General features: G+C 38.5%; 2 protein-coding genes and 2 pseudogenes across 2 annotated transcripts; 1 reads left to right on the top strand and 3 right to left on the bottom strand.

Moving 5' to 3' along the window:
* The first annotated feature begins 761 nt into the window (after positions 1-761).
* LOC118665463 lies at positions 762-3,440 on the top strand (annotated as a pseudogene).
* A 1,368-nt stretch (positions 3,441-4,808) lies between these two features.
* On the bottom strand, positions 4,809-5,748 carry LOC118665462 (annotated as a pseudogene).
* A 3,135-nt stretch (positions 5,749-8,883) lies between these two features.
* LOC118665461 (olfactory receptor 1013-like) lies at positions 8,884-9,822 on the bottom strand. The gene has a single exon (XM_036326911.1). It carries the CDS (start codon positions 9,820-9,822, stop codon positions 8,884-8,886), a length of 939 nt encoding a protein of 312 aa, XP_036182804.1.
* A 12,797-nt stretch (positions 9,823-22,619) lies between these two features.
* LOC118665460 (olfactory receptor 1009-like) lies at positions 22,620-23,573 on the bottom strand. Its single transcript, XM_036326910.1, has one exon. The coding sequence runs from the start codon at positions 23,571-23,573 to the stop codon at positions 22,620-22,622; it is 954 nt and encodes a 317-aa protein (XP_036182803.1).
* Positions 23,574-26,905: the final 3,332 nt, after the last annotated feature.

Raw genomic sequence — 26,905 nt, 5'->3', positions numbered from 1 at the left:
CCTGTTGTCTGTGTCCATTGGTTAGGCCTATATGCTTGCATGCAAGTCCTTTTGTTGATCTCTCTCCCTTACCCCCACCCTCCCCTACCTTCCCTCTGAGGTTTGACATTCTGATCGATGATTCTCTGTCTCTGGATCTGTTTTTGTTCATCAGTTCATTGCTTTTTTATTTAAAATGTATTCAAATATTGGTTAGAAATGAAGACAGGATTTGATAGGGGAAATAAATAGCCCATCATTCTTAAGCATATTTTTTCATGGTCATGAGGAATGACAGGTCTAAATGTTGAATATTTCTCTACTCTGAAAGGAAGTCAGAGAAAATTTAGTTAAATACATTGGGGATGGGGCTTGTGTGAGAAATGACTAACTCAGCCCAGCATCCATCCACTCATATTCAGCAAAAACTTGGAAGTGCTAGGTACATTCCAGGTTCTGGAGGGTACAAATACAAGGTACACATTTGCCAACAAGGAGTTTGGTGTGCTTCCAGTTACTGTATTATCTCTCTGAAACTGCTGCCACCAATAACCAAGACCCCTTTCTTTTCTATCCTCAGTCTTTCCTTCAGGCAAATGGTTGGTTTTACAAAATAATTTCTGGATCCCTTTGATCTCCTCTGCCTAATATTTTTAAGTGGTGGGCATGTAAGTTTCACATATTGACATCCTTTCAGGCCTCAGGGAAGCCATAGGACTCTGGGATCCTGTGAAAGAGACAGTTTTGGATCAATTGCTAAACCTAATATCAGCAAGGTCAAAATGTCTACAGGTTTGTTTTCCTGCTTCCCTCTAAAATGTCCCCATCCCTTTTTCTCCTTCTCTTCTCATTTTAATTAGACCCTCATCTTTTCCTTGGATGCCAAGAGTCTCCATGCTTTCCACCATCATCCCCAGGCCCTTATTAGAGAATAGTCTCATTAACCCTGATATATCAATGACAGGCAATAGAAGACGATATATTAGTAACTCCTTTTTGAATGTTCTCAAAACTACAAATTTTTAATTAAGAAACAAGGATGTCAGGTATCAATCGTAGGTAAAGACGAAAGCCTGAGAGCTGGGGAAATATGTTTTTCTCAGATATTCTGAAAGTCCATCACACCATCCATTTTGAATACTTACAATCAATAATCTTTCTACCCCAATCCTTCCTCCAGTACAATATAGTCAAATATCAGGGAAACACAATGCTTGTCCTAAAGTATAGAGCAGCCCCATTCGTCATTAAAGACACCAAAGAGTTTTAGGGATAAAATACTCAGTATTTATCAAGTTTTCTAGTGGTTGTAATTCTATGGAGTGACAATTGCTTGCTTCAAAATTATCCAATCATATCATGGATTTCCAAAAGCACATTCCTGATGTTACCTTATAGGGAAAGTACAGTGGCTAATAGACAAGTGTAGAATTGGCAGTCCAGAGGTTTAGCCTTCAGATTCTTTTTTATAATCCAATGTGTAAGTCTATATGTTGTGTGAAAAGTAAGGGAAAAGGGTATTCCTATTCCATTAACTATATTAAAGAGAACACCACAAGCCCAAAATGGCATCACTTGTGGTAAAGCCCATGATACCAAACCTAGAGTAATGCCTGACCTGGTTGCTGTTTTAACCTGTCCCTCTGTCTTTGCTGCCATGGCTCATTTGCAATGTTCTCACTGTTAAAGAACAGGGCTTTCCAGGGAAAGAAACTTACCAACATTCTCAATGTGGATCATTTGTCCCCTTGATTACTGAATGTCTTTTCTGCAACCAGTGCCCTCTGGTAGACATTTATAATGGAACATGAATATCTTCACACTACCCTCTCCAAGAGATCTATCCACACACCTCTCCCAGACTTCCCTGTCACTAGTTTCCAGTCTTATTCTAAGTCCTTGCTCACTCAGCCAATCTATTAGTTACAGCTCATGAAGCAGTGTAGAGCAAGCATGTCAAACTCAAAGGCTAACATGGGCCAAAAAAACAAGGCATGCTGCCTGCAGGCCATGAGTTTGACATGCTTGGTGTAGAGACACACCTCAGATCACCCCTTTCAATACCAAAAAAAAAAAGATAACTTATTGTACCCCATGATATTCTGCGTGTACACATTTCAGACATAAAGTTGTATCTCTATTGATACTGCCCACCAGAAATAATCAGTACTTTCCAAAGCATAGCTCAATCTATGTTTTCTAGTGAGAAAATACAGGTACTTGTTGTGTCTAGAAAACATGGATGCTTTTACAAATGATAGAGCAGTGACAAAAAGAACCAACAGAAAGAGTCTTCATTGGGGCGGGGGGGGGGTGTTGGTTTTGTTTGTTGGTTTCCTTTGCTATGCAAAACCTTTTTAGTTTGATGTAATCTCATTTGTTTATTTTTTCTTCTGTTTCCTTGGCTGAGGAGATATAATTAGGACAAATATTGCTAAGAGAAATGTTAGAGATTTTACTACCTGTGTTTTCTTCTAGGACTTTCATGGTTTCAAGTCGCATTTAAGTCTTTAACCCATTTTGAGTTTATTCTTGTGTATGGTGTAAGAAGGTGATCTGGTTTCATTTTTTGCACATATCTATCCAATTTTCCAGCACTATTTATTGAATAGGCTGCCTTTACTCCATTGTATTCTCTTGTCTCCTTGTGTTGATAAAATTGACTTGATTAATCTTTACATTTCATTTTCATTGGGCTAACACTTTTAGAACCCAATCCCAAACATGTTTCCCCAAATCCCACCAATACAGATTGATGAGATCCCATAAATTTTTTAATATATATTTCCTCTAAGGGCAAGTCTTTGATTTATTCTCTGAATATAAAAGCATCTCTTTTGCTGGCTGTGTAGTCCAGTTCTTCTTCTCTGCTGCTGGACTGGCCTACAATGAGTGTTACCTATTGACTGCTATGGCTTATGACCACTATGTGGCCATTTTCAAACCCCTTCTTTATACACAGGCCATGTCAAGGAGATTGTGCATCTGTTTGGTTTTATATTCCAATACTGGAGGTTTTGAGAACATAGTAATACTCAGCAGCAACACATTCACGTTGGGTTTTTGTGGTAACAATGTCATTGACTACTTTTTCTGTGATGTCCCACCCCTGGTGAAGTTGGCATGTGATGTGAAAGAGAGCTACCAAGCTGTGCTGTACTTCTCCTGGCCTCCAACGTCATTACCCCCACTGTGGTCATACTTGCCTCCTATCTCTTCATCATCACTGCCATCTTGGAGTTCCACTCCACCCAGTGCTGCCTCAAAGTCTTCTCCACATGCTCCTCCCACCTGATCTCTGTCACCTTATACTATGGCTCCATTCTCTACATCTACTCTCACCCAAGTTCCAGCTATTCCCTTGAGAGGACAAAAAGGTATCTACATTTTATACTGTGCTGTTCCCCATGTTGAACCCTATGACCTGCAGTCTGAGAAATAAAGACGGAAGGAAGCTATGAAAAAATTCTGCAGGTTCACATTATCTGAAGCCTAAATTGACATAAATTTCTCAAATTAGTGCTCAAGGAAAATGACCTGCTTTGGGATAAGGTTGGAGGACTATATTAAAAAATACTTCCTTTTATATTCAAATAAATCCAATGAAAAAGGTTTTGTTTGTATTAACTTGTTTTGCTTTAGTGATAAAATTATAATCTATACTATAAAATATAGATTCAATTAATATAGTTTTTTAAAGTAGCATGATGGCTTAATGTAAAGTTGCAGTGTATGTATTATATCTGGAATCCCAAAGAATTAAATTTGACTTAAGTATCTCCTATCGGATTGACCCACTTTTTTACCTACATGATGGGCTTTATGGAAACTGAAGATGTTACATGAATTTTGGAAATTTGTGGAACATACCGCTAATCCCCCTAATCTTTATTATCCAGTACCTACAGAACTGTGTAAATGAAAGAATAAGAAAAATTAAAAATATTATGATGAAAAATTTGGGGCAGTGATGTGTTATTTAATGAATGCAGATGAAAAGAAAGATCAGAAATGTCAGCGCTAGTACAAATGGTGAAGTGGTTATAACTATCAGTCCTAGAATATAGTGGGGCTTTTGTTTGTTGGTTGGTTGGTATCAGCTTAGTTCCACTTGTTTTTATCTTCCTTCGTGGGGAATATGTGATATATGAAATGAGGGAGAATATGGCAAGGTACTCATTCTCTGTGGAGATCACTCTTTCAGGACAAAGCACTGTCCTAGACACATATGTCTCCATGGATTTTAGTAAGGTCTTTTGTTGTGGTGATGTTTTATGGAATCTAAACAACTCTTAAACATTTTGTCTAATATTAAATTGATGTACAAGACACAAATTTTCCAAAGATATTTTCTATGTACTCAATTAGAGCTTTATGAAAGAATATGGAGGTAATGCATTACTAAAAGTAAATACTTACAAAATCTTAAGTAAATTTCCATCAGTTTAACCATTCCAAATATTTTTCCATACAATAAAGTATACTTTCCAAGCCTCAAAGTCAAACTATGTGCAGAAAACTACCCAATTCCTCTTTTCTCTTTCTAATACCTCAAAAAGATCATTAAAAGGATAAATTTCATGAAAATCTAGTGCTGCTAAGAAGCAAAATAGAATATTTTGGGATATCAAACAACCCAATATTATAGGTTTAAAATAGTTTAATCACAACAAAATAATATAAACAATTAAACAGTGGTTTTATTAATGTTTCATTGTTTTTGCATATAATTTACATTTACTTGAAATGTTGCAATATTTACCAACATGTCTGTTTATAAGCCAATAACTTGGAAAGTGCAATGAGAGCATTCTTCAAAAAGATAGCATTCATCTCTGTGGCCTTACGGCCTGTGTTGTTTCCCAGAAGGGCTCTTTGACATCTTTGTTTCTGAGGCTATAGATGAGAGGGTTGAGCAATGGGTTGACCACAGTGTAGAACAGGGCAGCCACTTTGTTTTTCTCCAAGGAGTGGATGGAGCTTGGCCTTGAATATATGAAGAGCAAGGATCCATAGAAGAACATGACTGAGATGAGATGTGAAGAAGGCCTTTTGCCTTCCAGAGGCTGAGCAGATCCTCAGAACAGCCAGAAGGATGTTTAAATAGGAAATCAGACTGGCAAGAATACTGGAGAGGACTGTGAAGCCCACCACACCCAGGGGACTTTTTCATAGACTTAGGAGTCTGTACAAGACATTTTTACCAATGGTGGTGCATCACAGAAGAAGTGGCCAATGATATTTTTACCACAAGAACTCAGATGGAAAGTATTAGCAGTATGGGCTATGGCATTCAAGAACCCTCCTATGTAAGAGCCAGCTACAAGTCTAGTACACAGAGAGCTGGACCTAGTACCTGAATAAAGTAATGGGTTACAGATGGCCACATGGTGGTCATACGCCATGGCTGCTAGGAGATAGCACTCAGTGTAGGCTACAACCCAGGAAAAGAACAATTGGGCTCCACATCCAGCCAAGGAAATGCATTTATCCTCTGAGACACAATTGGCCAGGATTTTGGGAGTATACACAGAGGTGTACCAAAAATCCAAAAATGACAGATCGCTGATAAAAAAAAATACATAGGTGTGTGCAGGCGGGAATCAATATGAATTAAGATACCAGGGTCATGTTCCCTGACAAGGTTATTAAATAGAGTGTCAGAAATAGTACAAATAGAATCAACTGACACCGGGGGTTTGCTGAGAAGCCCACCAAGATGAATTCAGTCAGGATGGTGAAGTTTCTCACTTTCATGTCCACAGAGAAGAATGCCAGATGAAGACTTAGGGGGAAAATTATTTAGTGATTTTTCTATTGAAAGAAATAAACAAAGATATCAATTAAGTCAACAGTTACTAGGAGGCATATGGACTTTTATCCATAACTCTCTAGAATAATAGAACTTCACTCTGTGACTTCAGAAGACCCCAGGAACTAGTATTAGAATATGATTTTGAAATTAAAGCTTTCACTTATTAATAGTTTAATGCCAGGAAAGTCCCTCAGTCTCACCAGACTAGAAAAATAAAGCTCTCTGACAGGTTGTCTGGGTAAAGAAGATATGCATGAAAACACCCAACCCAATGTTAGGTACATAGTGAGTACTCAAAATATTTTCAGTATCCTTTATGTATTACTGAGAATTTATGTGTCATGCATTGTGCTGATTGATTGTAAATATCAATATACACCTGCTACAATTATATATATATATATATATATATATATATATATATATATATATATATATATATCACTATGTTCCAGTTAGTATTCTAAGCCTTAATCTTAACCCACTTAATTCTTTCTACACCTGTATAATGTAAGTATTATGATGATCCCCATGGAGGTTAAGAGACAATTCTGGAGTCACAGACCTGGTCAACAGCAGAGCTAGTATTTGAACCCAGAACTGTCTTTACCAAGGGTATATGTTCTCAACTGTTAAGCCAGGTATATCTTTTATAGGTGCATAGGTTATGAAAGCATCCCTCTATTTTCACACAAGAAACTACAAAATCTTGGTAAGGGTGGAGAAATAAATTTGATGAAAGCTTGGGACACTGTCCTAAAAGACCCTATCTTATGGTCAAGTGTTTGGACAGAAAATATACCTAACTAAAAGAAAAGGATGTGCATCATTTCTCGGCCTTTTGGCTAAAATCAAGTGAAAAGAAAGAAATGTAAACTAAACCACAAACTAGTGATCTATGTGACATATTTTTTCACAAAAAAAAACCCCTACACATTCTTTACTGATTTCCTGTTTTAAAGAGTAGATTCTGTTATTCTACTGCTTGATCTAGGATAGCCTTGAGGTTTGTTCTGGCTAATGTTTTGCAGCATAGACAGCACTATGCAGACGCCGAGCTTGGGTATCAAGAGGGGATGCATGCTTTTCTTCTCACTTTTGAAATCCTTCTACCATGTAAATAAGCTTGGGTGATTTTGCTGGATAATAACACATTTCGATACATTCTCTCTGTGACCACAGCTAAAAGCAAGCGCGCCCCTTCACATGTTAGTGCATTCATCTTCATCATTCAGCCCCAATGACCTAACAGCTAGTCACAGATATACAAGCAGACTAGCTGAGAGCAGAGACACATCTGGCATAGGCAGACTCATTATTGCGTAGTTGAACTGAGTTTAAATTCTGATTCTACACTTTGGTAGCTCTGCAGTCTTGAGAAAGTCCTTAAAAACTTCTAACTCACCTAGTCTCATACAATTTGACAAAGGAGTGACAGGTTTGGAAATGCAAAATTCACTGGCCTTGGATGAAGGAGTCCTGTGATGACCAAGCCTGTCACTATCACCTGTGCGATTTTAAGTCACCTGTCATCTCTGAAACACAGAGATGTTTGTGCACAGAGAATAGATCATGAGAGGAGAAAGCAAAAGGGTGGTCATCTGCAAGCAAAGGTAAGAGGCCTCAGAACAAATCAACCCTGATGGCATCCTGATTTTGGCGTTTGAGCCTTCAGAACTGTGAGAAAATAGATTTTGTTTCAGCCACTCAGTCTGTGGTAGTTTGTTATGACAGCTCTAGCAAATGAATACACTTGGTTATCAACACTAAGACTGTTTATATTGGTACAACTTTTTTTTTTCACGTAAAATGACTACTAAAATGAGAAAATGTGATCCAGCACAATGAAATCTTTTCTAATTTTTATTAATTCATGCACAAAACTGAAGAAGCAAAGAAATTCAAACATGCAGAGAACCTTCATTTTTGTTGATCATTGCTTAAAGTAGCAGAGTCTTTCTTTCTTTCTTTCTTTCTTTCTTTCTTTCTTTCTTTCTTTCTTTCTTTCCTCTTTTCCCCTCCCAAGATGTGGAAATTCTACCTAGTAGAGAGTTTCACTCTGAATCTTGGATGTAAAGCTTTTTTTAATGTATATATCTCTCTACTCATTTCTCTATTTCTCTCTACATTTTCATTTCTGGGTATTTTATACAGCTGCTATACTTTTGTTCTTGATTTTTTAATTGTTGGGGAAAGTATTTTTATTGGAAGCTCAGTGGCACTAATTTGTTCTTTCTTATATCTATTACTAAAGAAATTTTGTATCATGGCAAGCAAAAAAAAAATGAGAATCAGAAAAGAAAAAAATAAACTTGTTTCTAAGGGCATTTCACAGTAGAAATTTACTTATAAACTCCTGACTCTCTCTCGCCCAACAAATGGGGTAAGAACCTCTGGACTCAGAAGTTCTGGGTTTGTTTTATTTTTATTTTATTTTTTACCTATGAACTACAATGACTTGAAGCAAATCATTCACCCCATCTAATGCTGGCAGTGATTTCATAACTAATTTTATTATTCCCATATATAGATTAAAATATTTATATATAGGCAACTTATAAACTCTGAAGTGAAAATTCAAATATTGTTTTCTCTTTTAACCTTCACAGAATCACAATAATTTCATGGACTCTCTTCCAAGCCAACAGACATAGAAGTTTTTCCAAATGCACCAGCCTCGCTTATTTAAAAATGTATTCAAAAAAACAAAAATGCAGACCGATATTTCCACATTATCCAGTGATTTTATTTGTTTATTTTTAAAGTATATTTGATACTAATGACATGAAGATAATCTGTAAAATAAAATACAGCCATTTTTTACCAAATATTTTCACTTAAAAACACTTTGCTCTGTCCACCATTTTCTTTTTTTCCCCTCACCTGAGTATATGTTCATTGATTTCAGAGAGAGAGAGAGAGAGAGAGAGAGAGAGAGAGCTCCATTGATGTAAGAGAGAAACCTGGATCAGTTGTCTTCCATATGCACCCTGAACAAACAGGATCAAACCCGCAACCTAAGCATGTGCCTTGACGGAGAATCGAACCCACAATCCTTTGCCATATGGGATAATGCTCCAACCAACTGATCAACCAGGCCTGGGCACTCTGTCTATTATTTTTCTCAGTGCATTTTTAACATCTTTATTTCTTAAGCTATAGATCAAAGGATTCAGCATTGGAATCACCACAGTATAGAAAACTGACACCACTTTATCCCTTTCCAGGGCATAACTAGTACTTGGTCGGGAGTAAATGAACAGAATTGAACCATAGTACAAGGTGACAGCTGTCAAGTGAGAGGCACAAGTGGAGAAAGCCTTGAGGCGGCCTTGGGTGGAGCGGATCCTCAAGATGGCAGCGATGATGAAGAGGTAGGAGGCAAAAATGAGCACAGTGGGAGTAATGATGTTGGAGGCAAGTATGAAATAGAGCATAGCCTGGTAGCTCTCCTTCACGTCACAGGCCAACTTTACAAGGGGGGGCAGGTCACAGAAGAAGTCATCAATAATATTGTCCCCACAGAAGTTCAGGGTAAATGTCTCACTGGTAATGATGATTGAGTTAAGAAAGCCACCAAGGTAGGAAGCTGCAACAAGACTGGTACATAACTTTGAGGACATCACCTGGGAATAAAGCAGCGGGGTGGAGATGGCCACGTAGCGGTCATAAGCCATGGCAGCCAACAGGTAACATTCACTATAGGCCAGTCCAGCTGAGAAAAAGAACTGGGCCAAACAGCCAGCAAAGGAGATGCTTTTGTCTTCAGAGATGCAGGTCATAAGGATTTTTGGATTATAGACAGAGGAATACCAGAGATCCAGGAATGAAAGGTTTCCAATGAAGAAATACATGGGTGTGTGGAGCCGAGAATCAGCACAGATCAGAGAAATCAGGGTGATGTTCCCTAAAAGACTGATGATATAAATGATGAGGAAGATGAAAAAGAGCACATGCTGTAACCATAAGTCAGCTGTGAACCCTAAAAGTATGAACTCTTTAAGTTTGGTGAAATTTTTCTCATCCATTGATTTTTGAGTTTCTGTGGTCCCTCTCTGTGAAAAGATGAATTAAGATATATGTATAAGTTCCCCCATCATTGGCAATTTTAGATCATTGAAAAACCCAATAGATGCATATATGTTGTTCATTGTGAGACATGTTTATGCTGAACTGGGTTAATTATTCTTGTTGAATAACTAAAAAAATGTTCTATGCTAGCTTAAGAGATCAGTTATTATGAAAATAGCATGTGTCACCTTATTTTTCTTCTTGTTAGAGAGGGTGATTTGTATTCTTGTCTTTTATTTGCACTTAGGGTAATTGAGGACCATGTGGAAGATATAAAAAGGGGAGTTAGAAAGGATATGTTGGTTTCTCTTTGGGTCCTTGAATCCTTTTGTCTTTTTCCAGAGAATTCCATGAAGAACAGTTTTATTATTCTAATATTATATTGCATATCCTTGGAAGTTCATTTTGCTATGAATTTTTTAATGCGATTATATTTTATCCAACTTTTTATTCACACAACCAAGAACATGGATTTTCATAAATAAAAAATGTGCAATTTGAATAAAATAATAGATTTTCTTAGGTAATAGGAATCTGAGGCCATAGCTACTTGTCTGAATGTCAAATATACTCTGAAAGGAAGTAAAAATATTAATCAATTGATAATTGTGTTTACAATGTGTTTAAATTTCCTATAGCAGCAATTTTCAACTGGTGTGCTACAGAATTTTTAAAACATGCAATACCTGATTATTTAGTCAAGGGCACTGACCTCTTTTCCCTTCAATTCTCAAATTTAAAATGATAACAGTCAACACAGCAATAGCTGTCTGGTGTGACTTAATCAAAATTGTACCTATTTTTTTGTCAGATCCGCAAAAATATATATTTTTGGTGTGCCACAGAATTTTAGTAATTAGTTTATGAGATGAAAAAGGTTAAAAATCACTGTCCTAGATGATCAAGAGGAAAAAAAAACCCAACAACAACAAAAAACAAACAAACAAACAAAAAAAACAAATGCAAAAACAACTAAGCTGGCCAAATTGAATGATTTAGGGGAATATGGTAGGCTGAATAATGGCCCATAAAATATCCAAATTCTAATTCCTGAAACCTGTGAATGTTGCTTTATATGGGGAAAGAGTTATTAAGTGAAGAATCTTGAGATGTGTAGATTATAACAATGAGCCCTAACTACAATTACAAACATCCTTATATGAAGGAGGCTCAGGGAGATGTGACTACAGATACAAGAGGAAGCAATGGGACCACTGAAGCAGAAGGAGGAGAGATACAACCACAAGATGCCAACAGTCATAAGAAGCCTGAAGAGGCATGGAATGGAATCCCAACTAGAGTCTCTGGGTCGGGTGTGGTCCTGCCAATACCTTATTTTTGTCTCAGTGATATTAAGTTTGGACTTCTGACCTCCAGAACTATGAGAGAGTACATTTTTGTTGTTTTAAGCCGCCAAGTTTTTGGTAATGTATTAACACAGGAAGTTCTGGAACTTGACCTCTAACAGTCTTCTTGCCTTCAGAGGTAGAAACTAGTAGCTGAACTGTTGCCAGCAATGCGAAAAGCACCATCTTTGCTGGTCTATGTTACAACCCAGTACACACCACAGTAAAAAAAAAATGGCTAAACTGTGATCGTCAGGGCTCTGAAATGGCAGAAGATGCAGTATTTCTGCTGTTCAATCAAAATCTTTAAAAATCTCTTATGCTGGGGGGGGGGGGCAGTAACTTAATCTTGGTCATATACTCAGCTATGGACTTAAAATTGAGCTAGAAAAAAAAAATTCTCTCTTGTAACTGTATCTATTTGATGGCAAGAATCTATAATTTTTAACTTTACAATAAATATTAATGGTAGAGTCATAGTCAAAGTAGAAATTCTTCATCCTAAGCAAAGGGGGATTGGAATGAGTGACATTTCGATTCCCTTAGTATTTCATGGCTGTCAGCTGCTAAGATCAGTTTTAACAAAGCCTATTTCCGGAAGCAGCTTAAGAGTAAGAATCAAAAGAACTGGGTTCTGGTATGGGTTAGCTGCTGCCAATTTTAAATAAGCATAATTTCCAAATTCTATTCTCTTATCTACCTTTCTCAGATTAGTGGGACTTTTAAAGTTCACATTTATGAGAAAGCACTTTGAAAACTAAGAGTTAAAACTACACAGTACATTCTCTATGATTTCTTCATCTCTGTATTCAGTCCTTCAGATACGCTATTTGCTTTGTCTCACAAGGATGTCCCTAGAGTTGTTGTGTCCTCGTGTAGAAACTTCCCTTCTTTAATATGAGGCCTTTCCATGAGCTGGGAAATTGCAGGGCTTGCTTGCAAAATTACAATTGGGTTTGAATATTTCAAGAGACATTTCTTCCCTAATATCTCTTCTTTTCTTCTACAGTTATTAAAATATAAAATAAACATACATGTCAATGTATATTTATCAATGCTTTTACAAATAAAAAAGGGTTGAAGGTGGCTTAGCATGAGCCATAAGGCACAGGTAAATAGCGTAAATTAAGAAAATGTAAAAAGGAAAAACAAGACCTGGACATAAAATGAGGCAGGGATAAACCTGTTGCACACCATGAGTCCTATCTACTGCTCTGTGCAAATCACACACTTGACTGGAAACTTTCTAGGAACCCATATATGTAATTTGTAATGTCCAAAAGATAAGCCACCATCCAAAAAAAATTAGGCAGCACATTACCATTCTTGATATTAACTTTGAAATCATTTCTCCCAAGTTTCTTTGTAAAGAGAATGAGGGAAATTTAAGGCATAGTATATTGAATTATAGTATTATATAGGTAGACACTAAAGAGAGTGTTTTAACCCTTGGCATTTTAAAATGAGGGAAAGGGGGACATCTGTAATACTCCCAACAATATTTAAAAATAAAAATAAAATAGTTAAAAATAGAGTTTCTTTGTGCTACATTTACTTGCCATTAATTTGTAGACTTAAATATGGTTGCATGCCTTGTTATAGTCAAGGGATGCTCAGATATCATCTCCCCACCAAACATCTCTCCTCCCTGTCTTCTCTAATCTCCCTTCACCAGGACGTCTCTTTAAAAGGCAGACAGCTCTGAGGGTGATCACCCAAAAGGAACTGATCCTTAGTGATCTCTCAGTCCCCTCCAGACTTAGTGCACCTGCCATCCCTGTCATTCAGTTTGCTACATTAATCAGATACATCTTGACTTATATATTAATTATAAATGTACAGTATATTGTTGAAGATATAGCTTTATTATATATATATATATATATATATATATATTTGCACTCTTCTTAAGAAGCTCCTACCTCATGCACTGCCTAATGTAGCAAAATAAATATTTTTAACTCATTAAAATATTCACATTTACTATTAGGTTGACCTACTATAAAGGGCCAATAAATTTCCTGTGAGATCACACAAAAAACAATGGTAGGTCACACACAGCTACAGAGGGTTTATGAGAACAAAAACACCCATCAAGTACACATCTAATTGCTTGTTTCACTGAAAGAGAAAATAAGGCCTAAAGAAAAGATATGTCAGCTTCCTTCACCAAATGTAATTACAGGAAATAAAACTTTATTCTATTTCACAAAGTCAAATTATTATATAGTTTCATTATATTAAGACTCGTTTTGTCTTTTGTTCATATTGTGACTTACTGACCTTTTCCCCAGGTTAATTAAACATAATACTTACTACATGAACATCAATTACTACTTCATTTGAATTTCAACTCAAGTCCAGAATTTCTCACATTACCTTAAAAATGCCTTCTACTCAACTGCAGAAATCCTCAATCCAATGCTAATAATGCTGGGAGAAAATATAAGCCTGAGCATACCTTTGGGATATGCTGCAAACAGAAAAGTGTACCTCTGTGTGCTATTCTGGAGCCAAGTGACAAATTATAAAGCTTAATTACCTTTCCTGATGAAGTAGAGAGAAATTATTCACCATTAATATAATTGATCCAGTTAACCTCTAAAGCCCCTTTGCCTTGTGAGTTTTATTCATACATTTGAGATAAAAGAGGATTCAGCAGAAAGGAATAACCAACAGAATAGTCTTCATATAGTAGATACTCAAGAATTATTTGCAGTCTATAACAATAATGATAATAATAATGATAATGAAAAAATATACAATTTTAGTTCTGAAACATATTCGACTGTCACTTAATAAAATGATCTCATTTACAAACAATGAAATCAAGAGACAGAGTTTGGAGAATTTGAAATTGAAAAACAGAATAAAATTTATGTGGTCAGAGCAAATTTTTACCTCTACATCAGACCATGATTATATTTACTTATTTAAAATATATCTTACTGAGCAACTTTTAGGTACTCAACATTGGGATGTTGAGGGCGATACAACTGTGGGGCAAGGTAAGGCATTGGGTGAGCTTTGTAATGGTTGAGTGGCAAGCCTCAATTTTTCTATCTATAAAATGGAAATAACTTGTCTTCATAAAGTTGTTATAAAGATTACATGACATAACACATAATAATATATTAAGAAATATCAATGGGGGAAAAAACAAGCAAAAATAAAATAGTGAGAAATATATAGTGCCTGCCCTTGTGGAACTTATGACCTCATAGGAAAAGTCATCAAACATGCATATAAATTTATACTTACAAATTAGGACTAGTGTGTGGAGTCATAACAACAGGTGTCAGGTGATTATATACAACATTTGACATAGTGTTCGATCTTAGGGAAGATTTCTCTGAGGAAGTTACATTTGACCTGAAAACTGAAGGATAATAATAAAAGTTCAGTAATGAAAGTGGGTGACAAAGGTGGGGAGTTGTTGGGGGCGGTAAAAAGAATAGTGTTGCAGGTTCTGAGGAAAAGCATTGTGAACTCCAGGAAGTGAAGAAAGTTTGGAGCTGTCAGTACCTTTTCAGTCTCTCTCCTCAATACACCTCTTTGGTTTTAGGTCCAAGAGAGTTACATCCAAGCATAGCCCAGACGGGGAGTGCAGGGAATGCTCTGTGAGGACACAGGGATGCCCCTGAGGAGTGGTGGGACTGTGCTAATTGTCACAAGCAGAGTGATAAGAAAGAATAGTAAGGGAGTTTTATAAAGCAGATAAATCATGAAATAACATCAACTAAGGCCTATAATTAGTACAACTAAAGTATAGACCATAATTTATGGAGGGAATCAAAAACGTTAGAGGGATAGATATGCTGGTGTAGATCCTATATAATAAAAAGCTAATATGCAAATGGTTGTCACGCCATCACACCATCACTCTGTAAGGCTCAGACACTCAACACTGGAGAGAGAGGAATGGGGACCAGCCAGGCACAAATGAGCTCATGAGTGAGGAATGGGGACCAGCCAGGCTGTGGCCCAGGAGAGGAACAAGCCACCTGCCCCATGATCTTGGGCACCAGTGGCTGTGTCTGCACCTATGGCCCAGGAGAGGGATAAGCTGCCCACCCCACTGTCCCAGGTGCCTCCAGCTGCGGCCCGGGCAGAGCTGCTTGCCCAGAGTCCCCTGTGGCTGTGGCCAGCAAAGGTGAAGCTGGCTCAAGTCCTGGGTGCCTGCAGCTGGCCAGAGGGAGGGAAGGCTGGGTCCCAGGTGCCTGCAACCGGCTAGAGGAGGGAATCCTGGGTCCTGCATGTGGGGCAAAGCAGAGGCAGTTAGGGGTGATCAGGCCAGCAGGGGAGCAGTTAGGGGCGATCAGTCAGGCAGAGGTGGTTAGGGGTGATCAGGCAGGCAGGCAGAGGGGTTAGGGGCAATTAGACAGGAAGGCAGGCAAGCTGTCAGGAGCCAACGGTCCTGGACTGAAGAAGGCAGTCAGACATCCCCCGAGGGGTCCCAGATTGGAGAGGGTGCAGGCTGGGCTGAGGGACACTCCCCCCTCTGTTCACAAATTTCGTACACTGGGCCTCTAGTTAATTATGATCATATAAACTACTCAACCATCAGCTAAATGTGAGGTTCTCAAATCTCTTGATCTCAGCAACCCTTTATACTCTTAAAAAGTATGAGACCCCAAAACAGATTTTCTGAAAATGGGTTATATCTATCAATATTTACCATTTCAGAAATAAAAACTGAGAAATTTGATATGTTTTATTAATTCATTTAAAAAAATAATAAGCCCAATATATGTTAATGTAAATAATAGTTTAATAAATACAGATAATTTTATTTCAATACCAAAAAAATATATAGTGAGAAATAACAGTTTTATATTTTTGCAATTTTTAAAACTGGCTACATAAGATCATCTAATTCTTATGAATAATTCTAAATTCAACATACTGAGCATTTTGTTTTGATTTTATATAAAGAAAATTTATTCTTAAACAGATATACAATTAGAAAAGGGAAGACTAATCAAAAAATGGGCAAAAGACATAAATAGATACTTTTTAAAAGAAGACAGAAGAAAGGCAATAGACATATGAAAATATGCTCAAATCACTAATCATCCAAGAGATGCAAATCAAAACGACAATGAGGTACCATCTCACACCTGTCAGAATGGCTATCATCAACAAATCAACAAACTACAAGTGCTGGAGAGGATGTGGAGAAAAAGGAACCCTCGTTCACTGCTGGTGGGAATGCATACTGGTGCAGTCACTGTGGAGAACAGTATGGAGTTTCCTCAAAAAACTAAAAATGGAACTCCCATTTGACCCAGTGATCCCACTTCTAGGAATATATCCCAAGAAAACAGAAACACCAATCAGAAAGGATATATGCACCGCTATGTTCATAGCAGCGCAATTCACCATAGCTAAGATTTGGAAACAGCCTAAGTGCCCATCAGCAGATGATTGAATTAAAAAACTGTGGTACATCTACATGATGGAATACTATGCTGTGGTAAAAAAGGAGTTCTTACCATTTGCAACAGCATGGATGGAACTGGAGAACATTTATTCTAAGTGAAATAAGCCAGTCAAAGAAAGATAAATATCACATGATCTCACTCATTTATGGAATATAATGAACAACATGAACTGATGAACAAAAATAGATCCAGAGACAGAGAATCACCGATCAAAACATCAAACCTCAGCGGGAAGGTAGGGGAGGGTGGGGGTAAGGGGGAGAGATCAACCAAAGGACTTGTATGCATGCATATAAGCCTAACCAATGGACACAGACAACAGAGGGGTGAGGGCATGAGTGGGGAGGGGTAATCGGGGGGGCGGCGTAAGGACACATATGTAATACCTTAATAAAGAAATTAAAAGTCAAAAACAATCAGCAAAACTAAAAGAGAAAAAAAGAAAATGGAAGACTACTTAGTCTTTAGATAATTGTGATACTCTTCTTTGATAATATAACAAAACACTCGTATTTTTAAGTTAATTTCAATGTGAAATATGAAGCCAGTATGTAATATCTTGGACTGTTATGGAAACACTGAGTATGGACTGCATGAAATTGCCTCAAGAACCCCCAAAGTTTCCTAGACTATACTCTGAGAACCACTGCTCTAAACATATCCCTTGAAAGTACCCAAAGGATATTTTAATCAAGCATAAGTAAATGCATTAGTGAGATAATTGAAAATCTTTGACACTGTCCTCAGAGTCTGGAAATGACAGTAAGAGATGCTGCTACAAAATCAGGTTTCTTGATTTCAAGGAGAATAATAAAATCTTGGAGTTTCATCTAAGAGAGAGCATAAAATAATCACAAATAAATTGGGAACAGTTACTATAATAAGCCCCAGGAATACTTTCAGTTGAGGTAGCTGAAGAATAGTAATGGTGCTGAATAAATTGTGCTAGGTCATATAGCTAGTGATGTGCAGATACAGACAAATTTCCAATGCAGGTCTTCACAACTCCAAAACATATAATATACTACTTACCAGAGATACAATCATGAACAAAGTGGAAAGAGTCCTTGTCCTTGTGGAGTTTATAGTTCAGTGAACAAAATTCATGCACCAGGAGGCGGGGGGGGGGGTCCCCTCAGCCCAGTCTGTACCCTCTCGCAGTCCAGGATCCCTCTTGTAGTCCAGGATGCCTTGCTCCTTACTGCCCACCTGCTTGTTGCTCCTTAGTGCTCAGCTCGCTGCTCCTTAGCGCTGCTGCAGAGGTGGGAGAGGCTCCTGCCACCACCGCTGCGCTCGCCAGCTGTGAGCCTGGCTTCTGGCTGAGCAGTGCTCCCCCTGTGGGAGCACACTGACCACCAGGGGGCAGCTCCTGTGTTGGGTGTCTGCCCCCTGGTGGTCAGTGTGCATCATAGCTACCAGTTGTTCCACCATAATGGTTGATTAGGCTTTTATTATATAGACTAGAGGCCTGGTGCACAAAAATTTGTGCACTTGAGGGGGTCCCTCAGCCCGGTCTGTGCCCTCTCATAGTCTAGGACCCCTCCGGGGATGACCACCTGCTGGCTTAGGCCCGCTCCCTGGGGGATTGGGCCTAAGCTGGAAGTCAGACATCCCTCTGGCAGCCCGGGAGCCCTTGGGGGATGTCCACTTGCCAGCGGGGAGCAGGCCTAAGCTACAGTCAGACATCCTTAGCACTGCTGAGGAGCCGGGAGAGGTTCCCACCACCGCCGCTGTACTGGCAGCCATCAGCCTGGCTTGTGACTGAGCAGAGCTCCCCCTATGGGAGCACACTGACCCCTGGTGAACAGTGTGTGTCATAGTGACCAGTCATTCCCTGTCATTAGGCTGTTAGGGTCAATTTGCATATTACCCTTTTATTATATAGGAGTGCCTGGCCAGCCTGGGTGAGGTGCTGATGGCTGTTTGCAGGCTGGCCACAGCACCTTCAGTGTGGGGGTCCCCACTGGGGTGCCTGGACATCCTGGGTTAGGGGCTGAGGGCTGTTTGCAGGCTGGCCACAACTCTCTCAGGGTGAGGGGTCCTGCTAGAGTGCCTGGCCAGTCTGGGTGAGGGGCTGAGGGCTGTTTTCAGGCTGGCCAAACCCCCCAGGAGGAACCCTTACCCCATGAGGGTGTGGCCATCCTGGGTGAGGGGCTGATGGCTGTTTGCAGGCTGGCCAGGCCCCCAGCCACCCAAACTCCCAGTGGAGGCTGGCTGGAAGCAGGTATCTGGGATCTATTTGTCTTCTATAATTGAAACTTTGTTGCCATGAGCCAGCTCAGGGCAGGCAGGAAGCTTGGCTTCCTCCAACGCCCAGGCAACCAAACCTCCTGCTTGCTCCAGCTCCGTGGCTGCCAGCTGCCATCTTGGTTGGGTTAATTTGCATATAGTCACTCTGATTGGCTGGTGGGTGTGGCTTGGGTGTAGCAAAGGTATGGTCAATTAGCATCTTTATCTTTTATAATGTAGAGTGTCACAACTACAGAGCAAAGCAATTTCCTAGTGTGATTTTGAGAGGTTACATGACTTGCCCCAAACCAGGAAGAGAATTAATGACAGGTTTAATATCATCAGAACTCTTCAAAATGCAGTTTGTATATCTCAGGCACTCTAGCATTTAGCTCTCTATTCTACTTTTCTACCTGAATGGCTAGCTCTACCTCCACCAGAGCAGTTCTAAATTAAGGTCCAATGTTCATTAGGAAGAACATATCTGGATTTCAAGGAGTCAAAGAGCTCCGCTGAAGATGTGCACAGGATATCTTTCTTTTTTTGAGACTTATTTATATTTATTTTTTTAATTTATCTTTATTGTTGAAGGTATTACAAATGTCCTTTTTTTTCCCCAATGACCCTTTCCATCCTGCACCAGCCCCTCCCAGGCCTTCACCACACTATTGTCTGTCACAGGGTATCTTGTTTGTGTTTTATTTCCAGAGGGTCTATCACTCTTTTGCATAATTTCACACGCATTTTCATTACAAAACTCTTATTTTTATCTTAATTCTTGGCACTTTAATATGTAACTATTAACCTTCATCATTTTGGAACCTTTCCCTAAGCTAGTATAAAGTTTTATCTGTCATATATTTGCTTTATTATGTGTGTGCATGTGTGTGTATACACAGTTTACAAAACAAAACAAATCTCAAGAATACAGGTTAGCAACCAATGAAACAATAATGCTGGAATATGGCCTTCCTGCCTTAAATCATTTTAAAAAGGTCCATCCTTTTTTGCTGAATGACTTATGACAGGCCCCAGGAACTTACTTTCAGAGCTGAACAGCAATTATAACCCAGGAAATTTTCTTACTTAAAGTTGCCTTGATTAATTAGTTCCTCTGAAACTTGTTTAGGAATGAGGCAAATCATTTCTTTCAAGTTTAGTAATTGCTGGAATCTGAGTACCTTAATCAATCTCAATGATGCCTAAGGCATCTTATTAGAAAGGGGATCAGTAACAATGTTGGGCCTTGCAGCCCAGTCTCACACTGGCAAACGTAGTTTGTTTGCTGTAATGGTTTCTCTGAAGAGTTAAAGGCTGATTCCTCAGACTTCAAACTCCTACAGCATTTTTTTGCATTACAGACATGTTAGAAGCAAAAACTACCTTAGAGATGATCTGGGCTGAACCCTTTCTTTGTCAAGTGAGGAAACAAAGAAGTGGAACGGAGAATTTATCTACTCAAAGTCATGGAGTTAGAGGCACCACAACCCTGGCAAGAACCTGGTCCTCCTCATACTTAGCACAATTACCCTCCATTATGTGGGTGGGCCTTAAATCAGTTGAAGGTTTGAATAGAATAGAGGCTGATCTTCCCTGATCAAGAGAGAATTCTGCAGCAACTAAAGACAGCATTGGCTTTTGCTGGGTCTTCGGCTTGATGGTCTTTAGACTTGAATTGCAACATCAACTCTCGCCTGAGTCTCCAGCCTGCTCCATGTGCAGGTTTTGGACTCGCTGTCCTTCATAATCTTATGAGTCAATTCCTTAACATAAATCTCATAGTATATATATACACACATCCTTTCGGTTTTGTTTCTCTGAGGACCCTGCTTAATACAAGCACCACAATTGTGTAACTGCTATTGTTATCATCCCCACTCTCTATATGTGGTCACAAAAGCTCAGAGCGGTTATGTAACTTGCTCAGGTTCACACAGCTATTAAATAACATAGTCTCAATATGAACCCATGTTTGGTTCTAAGTCCTATGCTCTTATCCAATATTCAATATACTGCCTCTCTGGAGCTGCATGGGAATAGGATTTCTCAAACAGCAGTTGGAGTCTTATTAATGGGAAATTAAATCAGTTTAGTAGGTCATGACCAGCATAGTTTAGAAAGAAAAAAAAAGACACACGGTAGAAAAAAATAAGAGTCATCAAACTTTTTTATAGAGGGCCATAGAGTAAATATTTTAGAATTTTCTGGCATACTGTCCCCCTTACAGCCACCCAACTCTGCTCTTGAACCTCCAAAGCAGCAGGGACAAGCCATAGAGAAATATATGTTCTGGCTTACATATATTTTCACCACAGAAAAGATCTGGATACCTTCTGTTGTAATGACTAGGGTGGAATGCTACAGGCATCTGAGTAGAGTCTAGGATGAGACTAAACATTCTCCAATACAAAGGACAGTACCCACAACAAAGTGTCATCCTGTCCAAACTGTCCACAGCATTGCTGTGGAGAAACTCCCATGTGAAGATGGCTGTATTCCAATAGGAATTTTGTTATGGACACTGAAATTTGACCTCCAAATTATTTTCATGGGTCATGCAATATCATTCTGCTTTTCAGTTTTTTTAACCATTTAAAAATGTAAAAACCATTTTTACAAATGGGGGCTGGGCTGGATTTGGCCCACAGCCTATAGTTTGGCAATCCCTGAAATTTAGTAATAAAGAAGTATTGAAGGTAGTAAAACTAAGTATATTTTGTGGAACTTTTCTTTCCTGTTATGCACTTGTATGTCTTTACTGATTATCTCTTTGAGATATATATATATATATAACTATAGGATGTGTTTGAAACATATAATTCTTCTCTAAGTATGAATTGGGTTATGAAATCCCTCCGGGTTGTTCTCCTTAATTAGATTCTCTTAAGGAATTGTAAGTTGAGACTCTACAGGAAGCACCTTTACATGAAGACAAGACTGTACAAAGAACAGAACTCATTTTGGCTCAATTCAATCAGAACATAACTGTGAGGACTTTCATGTGGTATTGTCCGATGATAAGTCCAAGCCTTAAGCAAATGTTCTATGAATGGACACTTCGTCCTGATGGGACTATCCTTTTGTTGTCCACAAAGTAAACCGCTCATAGACTCGGGGAAATCTATGTTGTAGCTCCAAGTTATCCTCAGAATTACACATCTTTCTCATTGTCTCCAAGCTCTAATAAAGTCCCAATAGAAGTTGCAGCTTGGCTTCAAATATGCTAGTTAATGAAACCAGGGGTTACTTGGGTTTTGTATATACACATTGAAAAACACATCCCTGGATAAAGGTACCATCACCATCCAACCTTGCATTTTCAGTTATTTCCTTAGGACAATCTCCAAGAGAAAGAGCCAGTAATCGTGCTTCTGTCATTGAAAGAGGTTGGCATGGCTCAGGGGTTGAGCATCTACCTATGAACCAGAAGGTCATGGTTCAATTCATGGTCAGGATACATGTCTGGGTTGTGGGCTCAATCCCCCATGTGGGGCATGCAGTGTGAGAAGGAAAATTAAATGGACTGTGAGTTTGAACTATAATATTGGAATATTGCATAGAAAAGATCACATACAGGGCTTAATGAATCTACACTACTTGACTAAATGAATGAATGATTGGAGAGATGAACAAAGAAAGGAATGTCAACCAGCCACAGACACTTGCAAGTAGCCTAGAATCATGGAAATCCACACAATTAGTCTGTCCATTTAGAATCCTCCCCTAATTGCCTTTCTAGATAAGATTTTGGGCCCAACAAGTCTTCCTCTTAGCGACAGTCCTGTGGATGGCATCTTTGACCTCCTTGTTCCTCAAGCTATAAATAAATGGGTTTAACATGGGGATCACTGCTGTGTAAAACACGGACACCACTTTATTGAGATCCAAGGAGAAACTTGCACTAGGTCGTACATAGATAAAGAAAAGAGTACCATACAGGATGGAGACGGCTGTCAGGTGAGAAGAGCAGGTAGAAAAGGCTTTGCTCCTCCCATCGGCAGAGTGGATCTTCAGGATGGTAGTGAGGATGTAAATGTAGGAGATCACAATAGTCAGACCACTGAAGACTCCCACAGCTCCAGCCACGACAAAAACGACCAACTTAGTGAGCTCAGTATCCGCACATGCAAGGGAAAGCAGGGGGAACACATCACAGAAGAAATGATTGATGACATTGGGGCCACAAAATGGGAGACAAAATGTGTTTGTTGTATGAGTCATGGTGTTCATAAACCCGATGACATAGGAACTAACCACCAGCTGGATACAGAGTCTCTGAGACATGGCAACTGAGTACAATAGTGGGTTGCAGATGGCTACATAGCGGTCATAGGCCATGGACGCCAAGAGAAGACACTCTGCTGCCACAAAGAAACCAAAGAACCACTGCTGCAAAGTACACCCCAAGAAAGAGATGACTTTCTTCTTCACAAAGAAGTCAGTGAGCATCTTAGGGCTCACTACTGAGGAGAAGCAGATGTCCACAAAGGACAAGTGGCTGAGGAAAAAGTACATAGGTGTGTGAAGGCGGTTATCGTTCCGTATCAGAATAATCATACCCAAATTGCCTGTTAGGTTGATGATGTAGAAACTCAGAAAGAGCAGGAAGAGAAAGACCTGCAATTGGGGGTTGTAATTCAAACCTGTAAAAATGAACTCGGTGATCCTTGTGTAGTTTTCATTGGCCATTGAATGGTTGTGGTTTCCACTAGAAGAGCAGAGAAGTCACAGCAGATTTGGTAAACCTGTCTTCAAAAATAAGACCCAGAAACTGAAAGAGTGTTAAGAGTGACATGAGTTAGTTACATGCTGCTGCTGGGGATGCAAAATGAAATATAGACCAGAGCCAAAGGTCAGCCCTGCAGCTATAATATTTAAGAATCTATGGAAGCCATCAATACAAAGGAGAAAAAAATAAAAGCCCATAAATAAGAGCAGCTTGCTCAAGGTACTCTCAGTTGACCAACTGAGCCCAGGTGGTTTCCAAATAGATATCTATTAACTCCCACTTTAGTGAACATCAACTGAGTTTACCATATGGCCACACACCAGGTCAAATGATACATGTGAGTGGAAGTGAGGCAAACTGGAGAAGGAATGAGCAGCCACTCATATTTAGGCCATTTTCTTTGCATTTTGTGATGTTAACCTAAGTTTAAATGCATTTTATCCAACTGCTCTGACATCCACTTCCTTTCATCCCAGGAGAGTTATTTTTCTTCTTCTGTGAAGCAAGAATAATAATAGTAAACCAACCTTGTAAATGGTTGTGAGGATTAAATGAGACAACACATCCAAAGCATTTAACAGTTTTACTGAGCATCTAAGGAAGTGCAAAATAATTGCTAGTATTTTTACCTTACATACTCTTTTCAATAAATCTGCAAGCTAAATGCCATTATCTCATCTTATATAAGAGGAAAATTGAAGCTCAATCCACATTCATAATGCTAGTGACTGGCAGAGCTGGGCTTTGAAATGCCTGTCAAAATGGTCTGTGCTCTTCCCTTTCTCACACTAAAATGTTTATGTCTTTACAATTCCTTTCATTTAAAATGGATCCAAAACTCATTCCAATATGAATACAGGATAATGCATTCTGGTTTCCTATTCTGGTGTTGAGTTTACAGCCAGTGGCCATTAGTGGGAAGCCTATAAGATCATAGAAAGTGCTGAGTTTAGGTATCACCTTTATGGCAACAGTACAGAGAAGAAATTTGGAAAAGAGCCTATATTCTCCCATTTCTGTATCTCCTAAGATTCTTATGTCACCTACTATAAGGGTAACCTTGAATAAGTCAGCTAATCTCCATGAACCTTAAATGCTTCATTCATTTAATTTAGTTAAAACTATCATTGTTTTTGATCACTGAGAATCCTCACCCACATAGAACAAGAAAATAAATGTACAGGTGCTCATAAAGCTACTTATACTTTACTTTTTTAAAAAAGTATGAGCCCAGGAATATCAGAGTCCAACATTAGACTTATGCTAGAAACTTTTCCTTCCGTTTTCCAGTTTGAAATTTATTATTTGACTAGCAACATCTCTTCTCAAGCCCAAAATACTGTTTACATTATATCCTTGGCATTGGGGGAATTAAAGAGAAAGATTAAACAGCCAGTAAAACTGTTTACTCATCACATTCACCTCTTGCTTCAACCTCTTCAAGAGTCTATTAGGCCGAAACCGGTTTGGCTCAGTGGATAGAGCGTCGGCCTGCGGACTGAAGGGTCCCGGGTTCGGTTCCGGTCAAGGGCATGTGCCTGGGTTGCAGGCATATCCCCAGTGGGAGATGTGCAGGAGGCAGCTGATCGATGTTTCTCTCTCATCGATGTTTCTAATTCTCTATCTCTCTCCCTTCCTCTCTGTAAAAAATCAATAAAATATATTTAAAAAAAAAATAAGAGTCTATTAGCTCCTCCAGGATCAGTCACACTCTATTTCAGTCTTCCACTTGACAGTTGCCTGAAGCTCCTCAACTCTTTTCTATTAATCTTGGTTTCTACACTTACCCAAGCCGTCTGCCCCTCTATGCACATTTTAGTTTCTCAGTTTCTCTTTTTCATTTGGTGCTTAGAATAGAATACAGTTCTCCATACAGGTCAAACCACAGAGTTGGGGCCACAATTGGCTCTCATGTTCAGAGCACTGGGATAATACCAACATATCCTATGTTAGTCTTCCTTTAGTAAAGAAATTACCCTGTTGTTTTAGACAGGGATGGAGTAAATTCAGAACTATCTTTTCCCCTTACCCTGTTTCTAAAATATCTAATTTCATATTTATTTTGATCTATTTCAAAACTTAAATTTATCTCCACATAAATGCCCTTGTCTTAGGTCTTGCTCAACATCCAACAAAGATCAGGATCATGCCGATCTTGTCCATTAACCAAATATGTAGTATATAACTTATTTGTAAATTTACTTAAAATAATTTATACGCTTTTGAACTTGTTAAAAATCAAGTTGTATGAAGAACAGAAGATGATTTAGAAGATCTCAACTTACATTATAATAGGTTCCCTCCCTCTTCTTTCAAGATGACAAGAAGAACTAAAGTAAAAATGAGCCGAATTTCTCTGGTTTCATCCCTTCCCTTAACATGGGAATGGGGCAGAATTTTCAATGGTCGTTTGATTTTATTCTTTTTCTTCTTCCGAAAAGAAAATATGGATGACTTCAGTATAAAATGTATTCAGTCTTCATTGGTTAGATAAAAGTTCCTTGAAAAATTGCATCATTTCTTTCTGTGTTAATGTTATTGAAAAAGCTTTGTTCCCAAAACATGCAATTTCTAGGGAATGAGGCCACTAAGGGAAAGTGTAATTAGAGTTTTGCTTCATATCCTAAGTGAGTCCAATGAGATCTGTTTTTTGATCATTTAAAGTTTGTTTCTAACTGGATATAGACTTTCTACTACCTCTAGGTATGTGCTAAGCAAGGGAACTCTATGGAATCCTTTGCAAGTTAAAGTACAGACAGGGTAGTACCCCTCTCTCATCTGCATTAATGTCTTGGAAACAAGTTCTAAGAATGAAAATTGGACTTTCCTCAGATGTACTACTTACTACATGTTGCCAACGAAATAATTTTTCAGAATTATGTCCAAAAAATATGAAGAGTTTAACTATTGTAAGCTGGAACTGGAAAAGAAATCTTCTGATAATATATTAATTTGTCCTTAGAATATAGCAATTGCATCTGAACTGTTAGCCTATAGCAATAGAAAATACATTTTTTATTTCCAAGACATATGCTTCAACTCCAAGTCAAAACAGAGTCAATATGGAAATTTGAATTTTGGTTCTAGCCTGGGTAAGAAAAAAAATCACAAGTCTTTCAGCATGAAATACTATCCTTACTCTAGAGGTTTTGTTTTTTTATTAATTTCTAAACATGCTGCTGTAATCTTTTTTATTAAATTAATTGGGGTAGCATTGGTTAATAACATTATATACATTTCAGGTATACATTTCTATGATACATCATCTGTATATTAGATGGTGTGCCCACCA

This window comes from Myotis myotis, unplaced genomic scaffold (genome assembly GCF_014108235.1).
Source record: "Myotis myotis isolate mMyoMyo1 unplaced genomic scaffold, mMyoMyo1.p scaffold_m19_p_10, whole genome shotgun sequence".
Taxonomy (NCBI): domain Eukaryota; kingdom Metazoa; phylum Chordata; class Mammalia; order Chiroptera; family Vespertilionidae; genus Myotis; species Myotis myotis.
This window is presented reverse-complemented; position numbering and strand designations above follow the sequence as displayed.